Source organism: Natator depressus, chromosome 2, assembly GCF_965152275.1.
Source record: "Natator depressus isolate rNatDep1 chromosome 2, rNatDep2.hap1, whole genome shotgun sequence".
NCBI classification, from domain to species: domain Eukaryota; kingdom Metazoa; phylum Chordata; order Testudines; family Cheloniidae; genus Natator; species Natator depressus.
The window spans coordinates 177,519,956-177,535,967 of NC_134235.1; the positions used below are offsets into that span (position 1 = coordinate 177,519,956).

The 16,012-nt window shown below is 42.5% G+C and overlaps 1 protein-coding gene and 1 long non-coding RNA gene across 9 annotated transcripts in view; both read right to left on the reverse strand.

Moving 5' to 3' along the window:
- Positions 1-16,012, reverse strand: part of BBS9 (Bardet-Biedl syndrome 9) — a 432,945-nt gene that overhangs the window by 326,623 nt on the left and 90,310 nt on the right. For 6 of the 8 annotated variants that reach the window (XR_012638234.1, XR_012638233.1, XM_074945360.1 and 3 more), the window contains 3 exons: positions 8,378-8,480; positions 7,273-7,377; positions 4,347-4,361 (listed from right to left, as the gene is read on the reverse strand). Coding sequence is in view for 6 of the 8 variants with exons in the window: in XM_074945360.1 (XP_074801461.1) it covers positions 4,347-4,361; positions 7,273-7,377; positions 8,378-8,480 (223 nt within the window). In the remaining 2 variants the exon portion in view is untranslated. The remainder of the gene's footprint in view (positions 1-4,346; positions 4,362-7,272; positions 7,378-8,377; positions 8,481-16,012) is intronic. The other 2 variants (XM_074945361.1, XM_074945358.1) reach the window with 1 other exon arrangement.
- LOC141982885 (uncharacterized) lies at positions 10,472-15,521 on the reverse strand. The gene is made up of 3 exons (XR_012638235.1): positions 13,934-15,521; positions 12,485-12,961; positions 10,472-10,714 (listed from the first exon to the last, which is right to left on the reverse strand). It is a non-coding gene; the product is annotated as an uncharacterized LOC141982885 (long non-coding RNA).

Sequence of the window (16,012 nt, forward strand, 5' to 3'; positions counted from 1 at the left end):
ATTTTCCCCAATAATCATGCTGATGCCAATCCCTTAGTAAGTAAAAACTAAAGGTTTATTAATAAAGAAAACTAAGAAGAGAGTTATAAATGGTTAATAGATCATGTATACACAAGTGATTGCCAAGTCCTTATATCAAGTTTGTAGCAGTGATAATCTGGAATCACGCAAACAGATTGGGGGTCATCAGTCCTTGTTTAGAGCTTCCTTATTAGAAATCCAGTCCAGAGAAATGAAGCACTAAATGAAGACAAAATGGAGCTGTCCCTTTTCATATCCTCTGCTATATGTATGGAATTTTACTCAAACGAAGCCCACAGTCCCTGTCTGTGGAAAGTTATTGGCCTAAGATGGAGTCCTGAGTCACATGAGTATATCACATGTCCTTACATGCTTTAATGACTCACAGGGGCAGCAGCCATTGTTTGTATATGTTGGGAAGCATGAAGAAGATTGGTTGGCCTGTGTAGCTCTTTGTAGCTTGAAAGTTTGCCTCTTTCGTCAAAAGAAGTTAGTCCAGTAAAAGATATTACCTAACCCACTATGTCTCTATAATATCCTGGGACCAACACAGCTACAACAACACTGCAAACAACAATGGAAGCTATTGAATTTTAATTAAAATTGACATTCAATTAACACTGAGTTCCTGTTGGTAACCATTCATTAAATGAATGGTGGCACTGAAGAAACTGGCAAGTCACTTTTTATTCAGCTTCAATACTGAGTTATTATTCAAATGCATATTAAAGTTTATCTTTCATTTGGTAACGTAGTAAAGAAGCAGAGATGGACAGAACTGGCTAAAATCTTTGGCTAGAAACATACTGCTGAAAAATTACATTTGGCATTATTGGGACTCAGCGACAATGGGAGAAAAATTATACTACATAACAGAAATACACACTTTTCTTAATAGATATGATTTCTTTTAATTTATTTTCAAATGCAAATCAGAAATTGTCAAGAATATGCACAAATGTAAACCAAGACTCAATGCTTTTGAAATTGGTAACAAGTCTGAAATATAACACTTGATCTTAGCTATAATAGAATAGAATATATAATATATGATGGAAGTCCTAGAAGCTATAAAATGGGAAGCCCTTGGTCTAATGAGCAGGCAGCTGCCACTTTCCTTTGCCAAAACATCCATCAGGGGAATCTTTGTTTTTTCATGTGGGGAAAGCCTGTGTATGCAAAAAGGTCTACCATACTGATACCGGTATCAGCTTCACAGTAACATCACCCATTCTCTCCTAAGTCCCCTGATCTCCAAAACCATTCCAGACAATTAGTTGGTCAGGTCTTAATTTAGCCTAAACGTTTAGCATGACCAGATTTTCACAGGGAATAAACTAAGACCCCTTTCATGGCTGGGGTGGGAACAGAAAAGACGTGAAGGCAAGAAAGTGACATTTATGATAGTCATCAGGGAAGCATGCATGGAAGGTAATAAAAGAAAAAGGAGCTCAACCTTCCTCTCCTCAGCCAAACAATCCCCCTCCATCTCACCTCTTTTTCTTGCTACCTATGGATTTGGCTCTACATGCAAGGAAGGGCTGCTTCACGGACTTGTGCAGAGGCAAGGTCACTGGGAGGCCTTGAAAATCAGGTTAGGTATCAAGGCCAAGTAACAGACACACATGCATTCAGCTGGCCTGTTGTTAACTTCACTAGAGCCGCTGGCTGGTAGTGCCTCCAGCACTTTACAAAAATCACAATGAAACTTGTTTACATAAAACTGTCAGGGACACAGAGACAAGCCTTAAAAACTGGGGCATTCCAGGGTTTCAGGACACTTGCTTCTCAATCAACTTGTGAATTTTCAAAATGCTGACTTGAACAAACTTCACATAACTTTCTTACAAATCTCTCCAGAATCTACTAGAAAAATTAGTGAAAAATCTTTTTGTTTCTCTCAATAATGACATAATACAAAAGTCTTGATATTAAATCTTGAAACATTTCAGAGGGTTGCCAACAGAATTTGCCACAAAGATTTTGAAATACTTTCATATTGAAAGCAAGTTTATTTTTTTCTAGTATCATGCCAATTACTCTAGGATCTCCAGTTCTCAGTTTGCCTCATCATAAATAATATTTTTTCAACATGTGCAAAGGAAATGTAAATCAAAACTAAACATGACAGAACTTTACTTTCTGAAACAAAAATCTCAATTATCTCTGGCATATACAGACAGAGTCCAAAACTCACTGAATCAAAGGGAAGCAGAGCCAAAAGCTGCTAAAAATATATATATAACTAGAGTATAAAATTTATATTGGAGAATTCTTTCAGAACACTTCTTTGGGCGTGCTAGAGTAATTTTACATGGGAGCAAGGAAATCCAAAGAAGCACCAAACTCTGACCGCCAGAACTGCCTTGATCCCTTTCTATTATGTCTGGTAATAGGCCTTGTGTCATCCTCATCTACTGTTACATTATACTTTGCACATGTCATGTAACTTTAACACAGTAATAATGGATAACAAAACATATGCAATAACAATTTTCCCCCCGTGTATAAAAGCAGAATTGCTCATTGGTAATGTAACCAGAGCAGATCATATAAATACTATTTGTTTGAAATATGATACACTGTGTGCATGTAAGATATAAGTAAATGCATTAATCTTAATTATACCTTTATAAAAAGACCTTGTGTGGTGAAAGAAATAGCTGAGTCTGCGTTCAGGATGTTAAATATTCAAAGAATTTATGACCTTTCTGTTACTGATTGAGCTGAATTTAACTACTGCAGTACTCATTGTAGTAGCCCAAATAAAATCCTACCATAAATACATCCTCAGGTAAAATTCTGCAATCTTACTCATGCTTGAACTGAGGGAAATATTGGCTTGAGTAAAAACTACCCATGTGAGTAAAGGTTGCAGGATCTGGTTCTTCATTTCTAAGAGATGTCTGATCCTATCAAATTGCATTTAAAATAAACACGTCTATGCAGTAAGGCAGAACTATTCTTAGCAGCAGTGATGGTTTGAAATACTCCTGCTTCTACACTCCATCCTGGGTCCCATGTAGCTGACCTCACTCTCCAGAACAGGTGGAAATGAACAGTATTTTCATTGCAGCTACTCCTCCTGGTTTGTAGGGAGTGTTGCAGTGGCTGAATTGTGGTTGTATAGCACCTCAGCCTGTTCCCCGGGCTGGAGCCGCTCTATTTCTTGCAGTGCTTCTATTGCTTCAGCAAAACCAGGAGCAAAAGAGAGAGAAGGAAGGCAGCCACTAGCAGTCTCATTTACCTACTCACTAGTTGCAGCAGCTTCAGCTCTACCTCTCCCAGACTGCTCAAAAATGGATGGGTAATGAAAGAGAGGCTGAGAAGGAGAAGACTTCAAACATATGCCCATTAAGCAACCCTATCTCCAATGGGAAATCGAACAGCTGGAGACTTCCTTCCTTCCCAGAAACTGGGGTTTCTCTTACTTTTTTGGGTGAATGGGAAATTTACAACCAATAAATTTCTTATAAAATAAGCAAAATAAATGCATATCCCACAGGGACTTAATATATGCTTTAAACATATCCAGACAACAGGGAGCCTCCAAAATTCAAGAACCGTTCTTTTTCAGCCTACCTAGATGCTAGCTACCTTTCTATCCCTCTTTTATCCTCCTGTGTATTGTCACTTTGACAGCTGGGCACCACTTGAAGCCATGATACCTGTCATAATCATGGCTACATTTTGAACAACATTTGTGCTAGTGTTTTTAATCATCTAGAAATCAACTTTCAGACTTCCATAAGACAATTCTAAGAAGAACTGGGATGAATGGAGGCAATTCACACCACTCTGAGAGCTACTGTTTCACTCTTTGCACAGATAACATGGCACCAGTTCAAATCCTGAAGGCTTTTTCACAATAAGAAAGGTTAAATGAAATAATGCTTAAATTCAGCTGAAGGTGATGAGCAACAGATAGCATTGTAAGGTGAAAGGTGGCTAAAGATACAGTAAGCAATCATAATATAATTGTATTTGCCATCACTGTCCTCAAGATAGAATAAAACACTTTAATATTATAGATTCCAATGTTATGCAGGTGTAAATGTATAATAAGTCAATTAAAAAATCATCATTGGTGCATTCTACTTTTCCTAGGGATAACTCTCCCCTTATGTCTAAGCCTCAATCTCTCCCATAATTCCCAGCAGTCATCCCTAGAGCAGTGCCAAGCCAGCACATTGTTCCAAGGAGGATATAAAAGCTTGTAAGAGTCACCTCCTTACATTCACAGTTCACTTCCAAATCTGCTTCATTGATAATCAGCTGTCAGTTATAACACTTTGTCCAGTTTTAATATCTTTTCTTTCACTCACCTTCAGGATTGAGATCTACCGCATAATCAGCGACAGGAAGAAGGGAGAAAAAAAGCAAGAATATGTAAGATATTATTTAAAGAGGAAACAAAGAAGAGAAGTAATAATTAACAGTTTAGAAAAAATAAATGTAACTTGTTAGAGGCAAAATCCAATAAGTGGTTTTTTTAGTGTGTCTAAATATGTAAGACGTAACACTAATCAAAAATAATCAGGAAAGGCCAGATTCATCCCTCGTGTAACTCCATCCAACTCAGTAAAAACAAATTAAATTCAACTGTATTGAATTCCACAGAGTTACACCAACCATAAATTTGACCCACAATGCTGGATCATTTAGACTAGGGGTAGGCAACCTACGGCACGCATGCAAAGGCAGCACGTGAGCTGATTTTCAGTGGCACTCATACTGCCCGGGTCCTGGCCACCAGTCGGGGGGGGGGGGGGCGGGGGGGGGCTCTGCATTTTAATTTAATTTTAAATGAAGCTTCTTAAACATTTTAAAAACCGTATTTACATACAACAATAGTTTAGTTATATATTATAGACTTATAGAAAAAGAACTAAAAATGTGAAAACATATTACTGGCACATGAAACCTTAAATTAGAGTGAATAAATGAAGACTCGGCACACCACTTCTGAAAGGTTGCCGACCCCTGATTTAGACAAACAAAAATCCATTCCAATTCAGATATAGTGAGACAATGAAAGAATATTTTTTCATGGACCTAAGTGCTATCTGAGGACTTGATTCTACAAACTCCAACAGGGATAGTGTGTTTGTATACAATTCTATTGAACTAGCCAAGCCTAAGATGCAACAGAACTTCTGAACCATTAAGTCATTTATTTTATTTAATTATTTTATGCTCCTTGTGCTGGGCAAATTCCACAATTAAACGCAACATGTTCAAGTGTGGTCCTATTCTAAAGCGATTCTGTATGAAATGGCTAAGTAGTGTTCTATAATTACTGTATTTCAAAGATCTCAGGTCAAATGTACCCTTAGGTTACAAGTATTTGTTTCCTAACTGCAAGGCCTACAAGCTCAATATCTGAAAGTCAACCTGGTATTTTTTCTTTCATTGTTATTAACTATTAAAAAAGTAAATAATTCATTACATAATGCAAAGAAATAACTATTCAGCTCATTCTCTCTTTGTTATATTGGCTCTGCAGGGCTAATAGGAGCAAAAAGCAGTAAAAATGCACATCACTAAAATCAGGGGGTATGATTCAAGAAACAAGACCAGACTGTGCAATTTACATATAGCTCTGTGCTAGAGGTTATCCGCAGACATGTCCACATGGTCCCAGACAGAGCTCTTAGGAAGGTACTGCATGCTCAGTCACTAGAAGCCATCAATCTCTGACATCCCTAGAGCGCAGGAATTGGAACTGTGTCTGCTGCTTGCACAGATGATCTGGAGCATCCTTTGCTCTCTACCCTCTGCACACCCAGCTAATCTAGCCTGGAGAGGACAGATCTGTGTTACAATGAGCCATTTTTATAGTCAGATTTACAAATAAAACTGCACTTCTAACTGCCAAAATAAGTAGCACAAACACAGCATGTCTCCTTGAACTGTCCCAAACCCATCACAGGAAAAACTTCTCCAGTGATGATCCATTCTCAAATTAGTCCTTAACCAATATATTATGCTTTGCTAACCCAGGGTCTAATAGCCCATCAGAGAAGAGAAATCCCATAGCTAAGGGTTCACTAGCAAAAATGTTTTGCAGACTCAGGTCCTTCAGAAAGTAAATCCCAGGCCTGCCAGAAGAATGCTTTGGATGACATCATGTTTAATTTCTTAAGGAAAACAAAAGATGTTATCCTCAACACTTTTTAGTATTGTGTAGATGTATTTCTCAGAACCTCTGAAGAGGGCTATGGTTCTTGTGGAATCCAATGGTCCTTAGGCTTCCTGAGACCAAGAAAAACACCCATTATAGGAATGCTGCTTCCCATACTGCCTGACATACGCATGGTAGTATGGGGAGTACTGAGCACATGAAACAAAGATTCCCTGTGGGAGAAATGCCCTCCATTCTGTTCCTGCAACTAGTGGAGGAGGAGGAAAAGAGAAAGCAGACTTGGTGCCAAATCTTCAGCTGATATAAATCAATGTATTTCCACATACTCACTTTTACCAGTAGTATAAAACACTTTTACCAGTAGTATAAAATGTCACCCAGTTTTCTCCAAGACATACACGTTCTGACTGAGAATTAAACAGTGTGTGTAGTAGTGGTTAAACATGAGACAGTCCTGACATGACATGGATCATTCAACTTAGCTCCTTGTCCTTGACATCTGATTAGCCAGCAAGATGTGCAAAGACAATAGATGTCAGAGCTAACTGACCTGTTGTGTCACTATGGATGGCCTGGGGTGATTAGGTCATTATAAAATGCAACAATTCACATTTTGTTCTTATTTATTCTAAACAAGTAAATCAATCATAAATGCTATTCCAAAGACTAAAAGGGAAACAGGGTGAGGGAATAATCAGTCCCAGCAACCATTTAATCCTCCTCCTCTGTGCAGAGAGAGTAATTGTCACTTTTGTTGGCAACCTCTGCAGTGAGGTCAAGGACTGAATGGTCATAAAGAGGTAATTAACTTCTCACACCCAAAGGAGGTCCCTCTCCAATCAGGATAGAAGCAAATTGCTGAGACAGCACATGGGAAGCCTGTTTCCCAAGTTGTAAATGTATATTGTTAACTCTGTAAACAGGTCAGGCAAGTTAATGGTGCTATATAAAATATTAACTAAAACAAAGGAGACCAAATTCTTCAGCACAGTACTATTAACTTTAAAATATTTTTAAAGAAATTAAAAAGAAAGAAAGAAGAGCCATAAGGGAATCAAAACCTTTAAAAAGGAAAAAAAAACTCTTTGAAATCTCATGTTGCTCACCTGTGGGTGTGCTATAGGAAGCCACGGCATCTCCTTCCAGCTCTGCTGGTGGACAATTCCCCTTCAGAAAGACAGACAGGGCTACAGCTTTAGATCCACATGACTCTACAAATAATAACAAAGTACATTAAATAAATATGGCCAATTGAAAGAAAACCTAACATTTTCCAATATTTAAGGAAATATTTTTAGGTTAAGTTATATTATACATTTCCATTGAACTAATTCAAATCAAATCTGCACATAATTTTTTTCTTCAATATATATTATTAAAAGCAAAACAAGATGCTCCAATTCAACACTCTCTTAAAATGCAACTGTGAAATGTGTCTGTGCAGCAAATATAAGATAGACTCAATACAAATGCAATTCTATATTGAGGTCATAGCATCAGGGCCATCAGCCCTCTGTTCCTTAGGGAACATGCGGTAGGACCATAGGAATTGGCATTCCAGAAGAGACCAAAGATCTATCAATTCCATTATCCTGTCTCAGCAGTGACCAATGCTAGATGCTTTAGGGCAGGGTTGTCAAACATATGGTCCGTGAGCCAGATCCAGGCCCTAGGACACTTTTCTGGGGCCTGCAGCTCCCTCTGCAATTTTCAAAGCAATCCAGCCTGCAGCTGACAGAATTTCAAAGAGGCTGTAAGGAAGTCAGAGTGGGCAGTGCTGAGAAGGAAGCTTATGCCTGACTGGGCACAAATAACTGAACCTTCTCTCCCCTCCTGTTGCTCAGCAGAAGCTCTTTGTACTGGCACAGTAACCACAATACTACATATTTTTTGAGGTAGAGTGACCAGTACTGGACACAGGCTTGCAAATTAGGATGTACCATTACATTATTTGATTGTATACTATTTTCAACATTATTTTCTATCTTTCTGGTTTTGCACACAATCTAACATTCTGTTGGGTTTTTGTGACTGCCACTGACGTTTCTTTTTTTTTAAAACAGAGTATAATCATCATCATCATCATGTCAAAAGTTAAGCTTGGTGCATGTCTACTTAGAGGGTCACTAAGTAAATCTTAGAATAAGGCTCAAACAATCCCAGATAAAGCAATACATTATAATACTTTGTAACAGTAAAAGAAGAATCTACCTATATCATCAAAGATGAACTGGTCATGGGTCAGTGCTAAAGGAGGTTGTACACATACTGATAATTTTGTTTTCTGCACAGCCAATCTGCTCTGTAGTGTGATCTGAAGTTGAAAGTAAAAAAGTATTTATACACACAAGCACCACATTAATCTACATATGACTTTAAAACCAGCATAATTAGCAAAAATTATCACATTCAATGATGATTTGCACTTGCACAATTCCACTATAACAAGCAGCTAAGAAAACTCCATGAAAATGTAATGGTAGGCCTTGACAGCTAGTGAGAAGAAAAAAGTGAGATGGTTTATCAAAATTCCTTGGTAATATTCACGCAAGACTAATTTATCTTATCCAATTGCAATACATTAGATTTGTTTTCTATTTTGCAAATATCCAGTTTGTTTGGGTTTTTCAATGTAAAATAATGGCAGTAGTCTATATAAATAGTAAAAAATTAGGCAATTATTTAAATAAGGTATTACTCTATATTTTTATTTCACCAAAAGGACTCTGTTCAGCAGCCATTATGTTCAGTTCGCACCAAATCATGGAATCCTTATTTTTTTTATGGCATGGCAACGATAGAATCTACTCCTCATGCAGAAGCTATTTTCCAGTGTTACATTACCCCAACACGCATATGTAACATACCTTCATTACATGTAATGTGGAGATTCAGTCTCGGGAAACCATATACATCTCAAGCAACCATGCTAACATCATTCAAAGTAAAGTTCACAGATAAAATGTATTGATAAAAAATAAAACTTGTATTTATTCTGATTTTTAGATTTATAAAATGCATCCTATCATAGTTAGCATATATAAAAACATATTTTTTGCCTTTTTTCCAGAAAAATAAGGACATTTCCCACAAAAAACAGACCATCTCCTTAAACAAGCTCTTCAAAAAACAAATGAGTTTTTCACAGTGTCCTAAAGGTCTCCAGATTCAGGCTCTACCTGACTAGTGCTGGAAGCAAATTCCAGAATGAAGGGATCTCCACCAAGAACACTCAAGACAGCAGTTGCAAGAAGCTAGTGTGAGCGGGAGCTGTCTCAGCTGCTAGTTTGAGTGTCCAAGCTCATTTTAACTGTCCTGGAATAACGGGAAAATTAGCCAGGAAGAGGATAAAGATGAAGGTAATGAGCTAAGCTCAGGAAATAGGTACAACTTTAAGTTGCAGTCGTTGACCTAGATCTGAATTTAGCCCAATGTTTTTAAAATGTGCTTCAACTCCAGTTAAATATATCTATACACAAAAATGGCACAAAACTAAGTTAAACAGATATAACCTTCTTATAAACTGACATAAAAAGTCCCTATGGAGAGATTTGCAATGGTTTAGCTAAAACAATCTTTAAAACTATTTTGATGAAAAAGGTGCAAGTTTTGTGTGTAGATTGTCCATGCTTAGTAATAATTGCAATGTTCATAAAAAGGCAAAGTTTGCTCCATGCTTTGAAGTGTAAACCTCAATGAAACGAACAGAGCTGGAAAGGGCTGAGATAATGTCTTTGTTGGTGTTAGTTTAATTAGTTTTCTGAGCCTGAGTATATCTATTTACATTGCAAAAGTTAGAGAAAATAGTGACACCTAAATTCAGTTCTAAGTTATATGTGAATACCATGCTTATAAAACAGAAATATCTTTGCAAATACTTTACTTTTCCTAAGGGTATGTCTACACTACGAAATTAGGTCGAATTTATAGAAGTCGAATTTTTAGAAAGCAATTTTATTCAGTCAGTTGTGTGTGTCCCCACTTAAAACCATTAAGACCATTAAGTTGGTGGAGTGCGTCCACAGTACCGAGGCTAGTGTCGATTTCCGGAGCGTTGCACTGTGGGTAGCTATCCCACAGTTCCCGCAGTCTCCGCTGCCCACTGGAATTCTGGGTTGAGATCCCAATGCCTGACGGGGCAAAAAACATTGTCGCAGGTGGTTCTGGGTATATGTTGTCAGGCCCCCATTCCCTCCCTCCCTCCATGAAAGCAACGGCAGACGATCATTTTGCGCCTTTTTTCATGGGTTACCCGTGCAGACGCCATACCACGGCAAACATGGAGCCCACTCAGCTCACCGTCACCATATGTCTCCTGAGTGCTGTCAGATGTGGGACTGCATTGCTACACAGCAGCAGCTCATTGCCTTGTGGCAGCAGACAGTGCAGTACATCTGGTAGCTGTCTTCGTCATCTCCTGGGTGCTCTGGCAGTTGGGGTGCCTGGGCAGACATGGGTGCTCCTGGCAGATCTCGGTGAGGTCTGCCGGGGGCGTCTGGGCGGACATGGGTGCTCCTGGCGGACCTCGGTAAAGTCTGTCAGGGGCACCTGCACATAAATGGGAGTGACTCAGGTCATTCTCTTCTTTAAGTTTTGTCTAATAGAGATTCAGTCCTGCCTGGAATATTGGCAGAGCGATAGCTCTCCCAGCCAGCAGCACCGTCTGCTGCCAGCCTACCCCTCCCTCCCTCCGTGAAAGCAACAGGCAACAATCGTTTTGTGCCTTTTTCCGTGCAGGCGCCATATTGCTGTCAGCATCGTCATCCACCCGCTGCTTCCGCTGCCACTCTGCTCTCCTGCTCACGCCATACTACAGCAAGCATGGAGCCCGCTCAGATCACCGCAGCAGTTGTGACCACGCTAAACACCACGCGCATTATCATGTGGTATATGCGGAACCAGAACCTGCAAAAGCAGACGAGGAGGCAACAGCAGTGCGGTGAGGAGGGTGATGAGGACATGGACACAGTCTTCTCTCAAAGTATGGGCCCCAGGAATTCGGGCCATCCTGGTGGCAGTGGGGCAGGCTCATGCCGTGGAAGGCCGATTCTGGGCCCGGGAAACAAGCACAGACTGGTGGGACAGCATAGACTTGTGGATCTGGGACGATTCCCAATGGCTGCAAAACTTTCATATGCGTAAGGGCACTTTCATGGAACTTTGTGACTTGCTTTCCCCTGTCCTGAAGCGCCAGAATATCAAGATGAGAGCAGCCCTCACAGTTCACAAGCGAGTGGTGATAGCCCTCTGGAAGCTTGCAACGCCAGACAGCTATCGGTCAGTCGGGAATCAATTTGGAGTGGGCAGATATACTGTGGGGGCTGCTGTGATGCAAGTAGCCAACGTGATCATTGAGCTGCTGCTATCAAGGGTAGTGACTCTGGGAAATGTGCAATGGGATTCCCTAACTGTGGTGGGGCGATACACAGAACGCATATCCCTATCTTGGGACCAGACCACCAAGGCAGCCAGTACATAAACCGAAAGGGGTACTTTTCAATAGTGCTGCAAGCACTGGTGGATCACAAGGGACGTTTCACCAACATAAACGTGGGATGGCCAGGAAAGGTACATGACACTCACTTCTTTAGGAACTCTGGTCTGTGGGAACTGCTGCAGCAAGGGACTTACTTTCCAGACCAGAAAATAACTGTTGGAGATGTTGAAATGCCTAGTTATCCTTGGGGATCCAGCCTACCCCTTAATGCCATGGCTCATGAAGCCGTACACAGGCAGCCTGCACAGTAGTCAGGAGCTGTACAACTATAGGGTGAGCAAGAGCAGAATGGTGGTAGAATGTGCATTTGGACGTTTAAAAGTGTGCTGGCACAGTTTACTGACTTGGTTAGACCTCAACTCAACCAACATTCCCATTGTTATTACTGCTTGCTGTGTGCTCCACCATCTCTGTGAGAGTAAAGGGGAGACGTTTATGGCGGGGTGGCAGGTTGAGGCAAATTGCCCGGCCACTGATTACATGCAGCCAGACACCAGGGCGGTGAGAAGAGCACAGCAGGGCACGCCGTGCATCAGAGAAGCTTTGAAAACCAGTTTCATGACTGGCCAGGCTACGGTGTAAAAGTTCTGTTGATTTCTTGATGAAAACCCACCCCCTTGGTTCACTCTACTTCCCTGTAAGCCAACCGCCCTCACCTTCCCCCTTTGATCACCGCTTGCAGAACCAATAAAGTCATTGTTGTTTCAAATTCATGCATTCTTTATTAATTCGTCACACAAATGGGGGGATAACTGTCAAGGTAGCCCGGGAGGGGTAGGGCAGGATGGAAGGACAAGGCCACACTGCACTTCAAAACTTACTGAATGCCAGCTTTCTGTTGCTTGGGCAGTCCTCTGGGGTGGAGTGGTTGGGTGGCCGGAGGCCCCCACACTGCATTCTTGGGCGTCTGGGTGAGGAGGCTATGGAACTTGGGGAGGAGGGCGGTTGGTTACACAGGGGCTGCAGCGGCGGTCTGTGCTCCTGCTGCCTTTCCTGCACCTCAACCATATGCCGGAGCATATCAGTTTGATCCTCCAGTAGCCTCAGCATTGCATCCTGCCTCCTCTCATCACGCTGACGCCACCTCTGCTCTGGCTCGTCCCTCCTGTCCTCGCATTCATTTTGTGCTTTCCTGGACTCTGACATTGTCTCCCTCAACGCATTTTGCTGGGCTCTTTCAGCGTGGGATGCCTGCATGAGCTCAGAGAACATTTCATTGCGAGTGCATTTTTTGTGGCTTCTAATCTTTGATATCCTCTGGGACGGAGATGATAGGGGGAGCACTGAAACATTTGCAGCTGCAGCAGGGAAAAAGGGAGATTAGTTTTTAAAAAGAGACATTTTAGAGAACAATGGGTAGACTCTTCCATGGTGAACTAAGCTGTTAACATTACATAGCACGTGTGGTTGTTTCTTTACAAGTTCACATTTCGCTTCTTATATTGAGGGCCTGCCGGTACGGTGTGAGAGATTACACACATAGGGCTGGCGGGCATCAGAATTCGGCTTGCAGGCAGACATAGTAAGCCACAGTCTTTTGGCTTCTTTAACCTTCCTAACATGTGGGAATGGTTTCAAACAGCAGCACCCTCATTTCACATACCAAGCACCCGTAGGGTTGGCCCTTTAAAATGGTTTGGCCATTTAAAGGGAGGGGCTGCGGTTTTCAGGTTAACATGCAGCACAAACCCAACTAACTCCCCCCCCCGACACACACACACACAGACACCCAATTCTCTGGGATGATCACTTCACCCCTCCCCCCACCGCATGACTAACAGCGGGGGTGATTTCTGTTCAGCCACAGGCAAACAGCCCAGCAGGAACGGCCACCTCTGAATGTCCCCTTAATAAAATTCCCCTATTTCAACCAGATGACCATGAATGATATCACTCTCCTGAGGATAACACAGAGAAATAAAGAATGGATGTTGCTTGAATGCCAGTAAACACCAGGACCATATGCTGCCATGCTTTGTTATGCAATGATTCCAGACTACCACAGCAGGCCAGCAGCACGTAAAGTGTCCTACCATGGAGGACGGAATAAGGCTGCCCTCCCCAGAAACCTCTTGCAAAGGCTTCAGGAGTACATCCAGGAGAACTTTATGGAGATGTCTGTGGAGGATTTCTGCTCCATCCCCAGACACGTTAACAGACTTTTCCAGTAGCTGTACTGGCCGCGAATGCATCCCAAGTCTTCAGGGCAAATCAATCATTCAACACGCTTGCTTTTAAACCGTGTATTATATTTACAAAGGTACACTCACCAGAGGTCCCTTCTCCGCCTTCTGGTGGGTTGGGAGGGTACTAGATCCAGGGTGAGAAACAGTTCCTGGCTGTCAGGAAAAACAGTTTCTAGGCTTGCTTGCTGTGCTTCAACCTCCTCCTCATCTTCCTTGTCCCCCAAATCCGCATCACTGTTGCGTGAAAGTCCATTGATGGAGTCCACACACAGGGCTGGGTAGTTGTAGGGGCACCCCCTAGAATGGCATGCAGCTCATCATAGAAGCAGCATGTCTGGGGCTCTGACCTGGAGTGGCCGTTTGCCTCTCTGGTTTTTTGGTAAGCTTGCCTGAGCTCCTTAAGTTTCACACAGCACTGCTGCGGGTCCCTGTTATAGCCTCTGTCCTCGTGCCCTTGGAAATTTTTTCAAATCTTTTGGCATTTCGTCTTTTCGAACAGAGTTCTGATAGCACAGATTCATCTCCCCATACAGCAATCAGATCCAGTACCTCCCGTTCGGTCCATGCTGGAGCTCTTTTGCAATTGTGGGACTGCATGGTCACCTCTGCTGAAGAGCTCTGCATGGTCACCTGTGCTGATCAGCTAACCATGCTGGCCAAACAGGAAATGAAATTCAAAAGTTTGCGGGGCTTTTCCTGTCTACCTGGCCAGTGCATCTGAGTTGAGAGTGCTGTCCAGAGCAGTCACAATGGAGCACTCTGGGATAGCTCCCAGAGGCAGATACCGTTGAATTGCGTCCACACTACCCCAAATTCGACCCAGCGAGGTCGATTTCAGCGCTAATCCACTCGTTGGGGAGGAGTACAGAAACCAGTTTTAAGAGCCCTTAAAGTCAGAAAAAAATGGCTTCGTAGTGTGGACGGGTGCAGGGCTAAACCGATCTAACACCGCTAAATCCGACCCAAACTCGTAGTGTAGACCAGGGCAGGAACAAGGTGAGTGAGGTAATATCTTTTAGTTGATCAACTTCTGTTGGTGACAGAGACAAGCATCCAAGCTATACAGAGCTCTTCTTCATGTTTTGGGTGAGATCCTCTCCTGTGCTGCTAAGGTACAGCCAGAATTCACAACCCCACAGGAGAGGAATGGGGACTAAGATATTTTAGATAAGCTATTACCAGCAGGAGAGTGGGGTGGGAGGAGGTATTTTTTCATGCTTTGTGTGTATAAAAAGATCTTCTACACTTTCCACAGTATGCATCCGATGAAGTGAGCTGTAGCGCATGAAAGCTTATGCTCAAATAAATTGGTTAGTCTCTAAGGTGCCACAAGTACTCCTTTTCTTTTTGCGAATACAGACTAACACGGCTGTTACTCTGAAACCTAAGATATTTTAAACTACCTTTGCGCTTTCCTGATCCTGGGCAGCTACGGGGGCTGGAGAGGGCACTGGCGTAAATTTAGACAGCTCTGTCTAAATTATAGCAACCTCTGAGGGCTATCCAATGGGCTGAAACTCTGACAAGAATCCCTGAAGCACTATATGATGTTGCCTTGCATTTGATGTCTTGCCCACCGAGGGCCGTCCTTACCCATACGCAAAGTACACAGCTGCATAGGGCACCTGATGCCCTGCACAGCTGCGTGCTGCTCCAGCTCTTCCTGTCCCGCCTCTTTCCACCCCTGCTCTGCCCCAGACCCACCCCCACTCCTGAGGAGTGTAGCAGGGCTGGGCCTGCACTCACCGGCAGCAGGAAGTGCAGTGACCCAGCCCCAGTCAGGCTCCCGGTGAGTGCTGGGGGGTGGTCCCCCCCTGCCCCCCAAGCCACCCCCACACGGAGGCCTTGGGCCCCACACACACACCCCGCGGAGGGCCCCAGAATTGCTAGGGATGGCCCTGTGCCCACCTCAAGTCCAGTCACCCCTCCATCACATATTGCAAATGGGTCTTTTGGAGGCAGTCACTTTCCATGGTGCCTGTGTTACAGATCAGGGCAATGGCACCTGTATTCCCCCTCAATGGTCCAGCAATGGCATCCACTCTAAGACTTCCAGCTTCCCAACCATTTTCTTTCTTGTGCGAAGACCCACGTCTCACCCCCTTCTGACCACAGTACTTCCAACCTGCACAGTTACCTGCCATCAGTGCTTTATTACGAGCA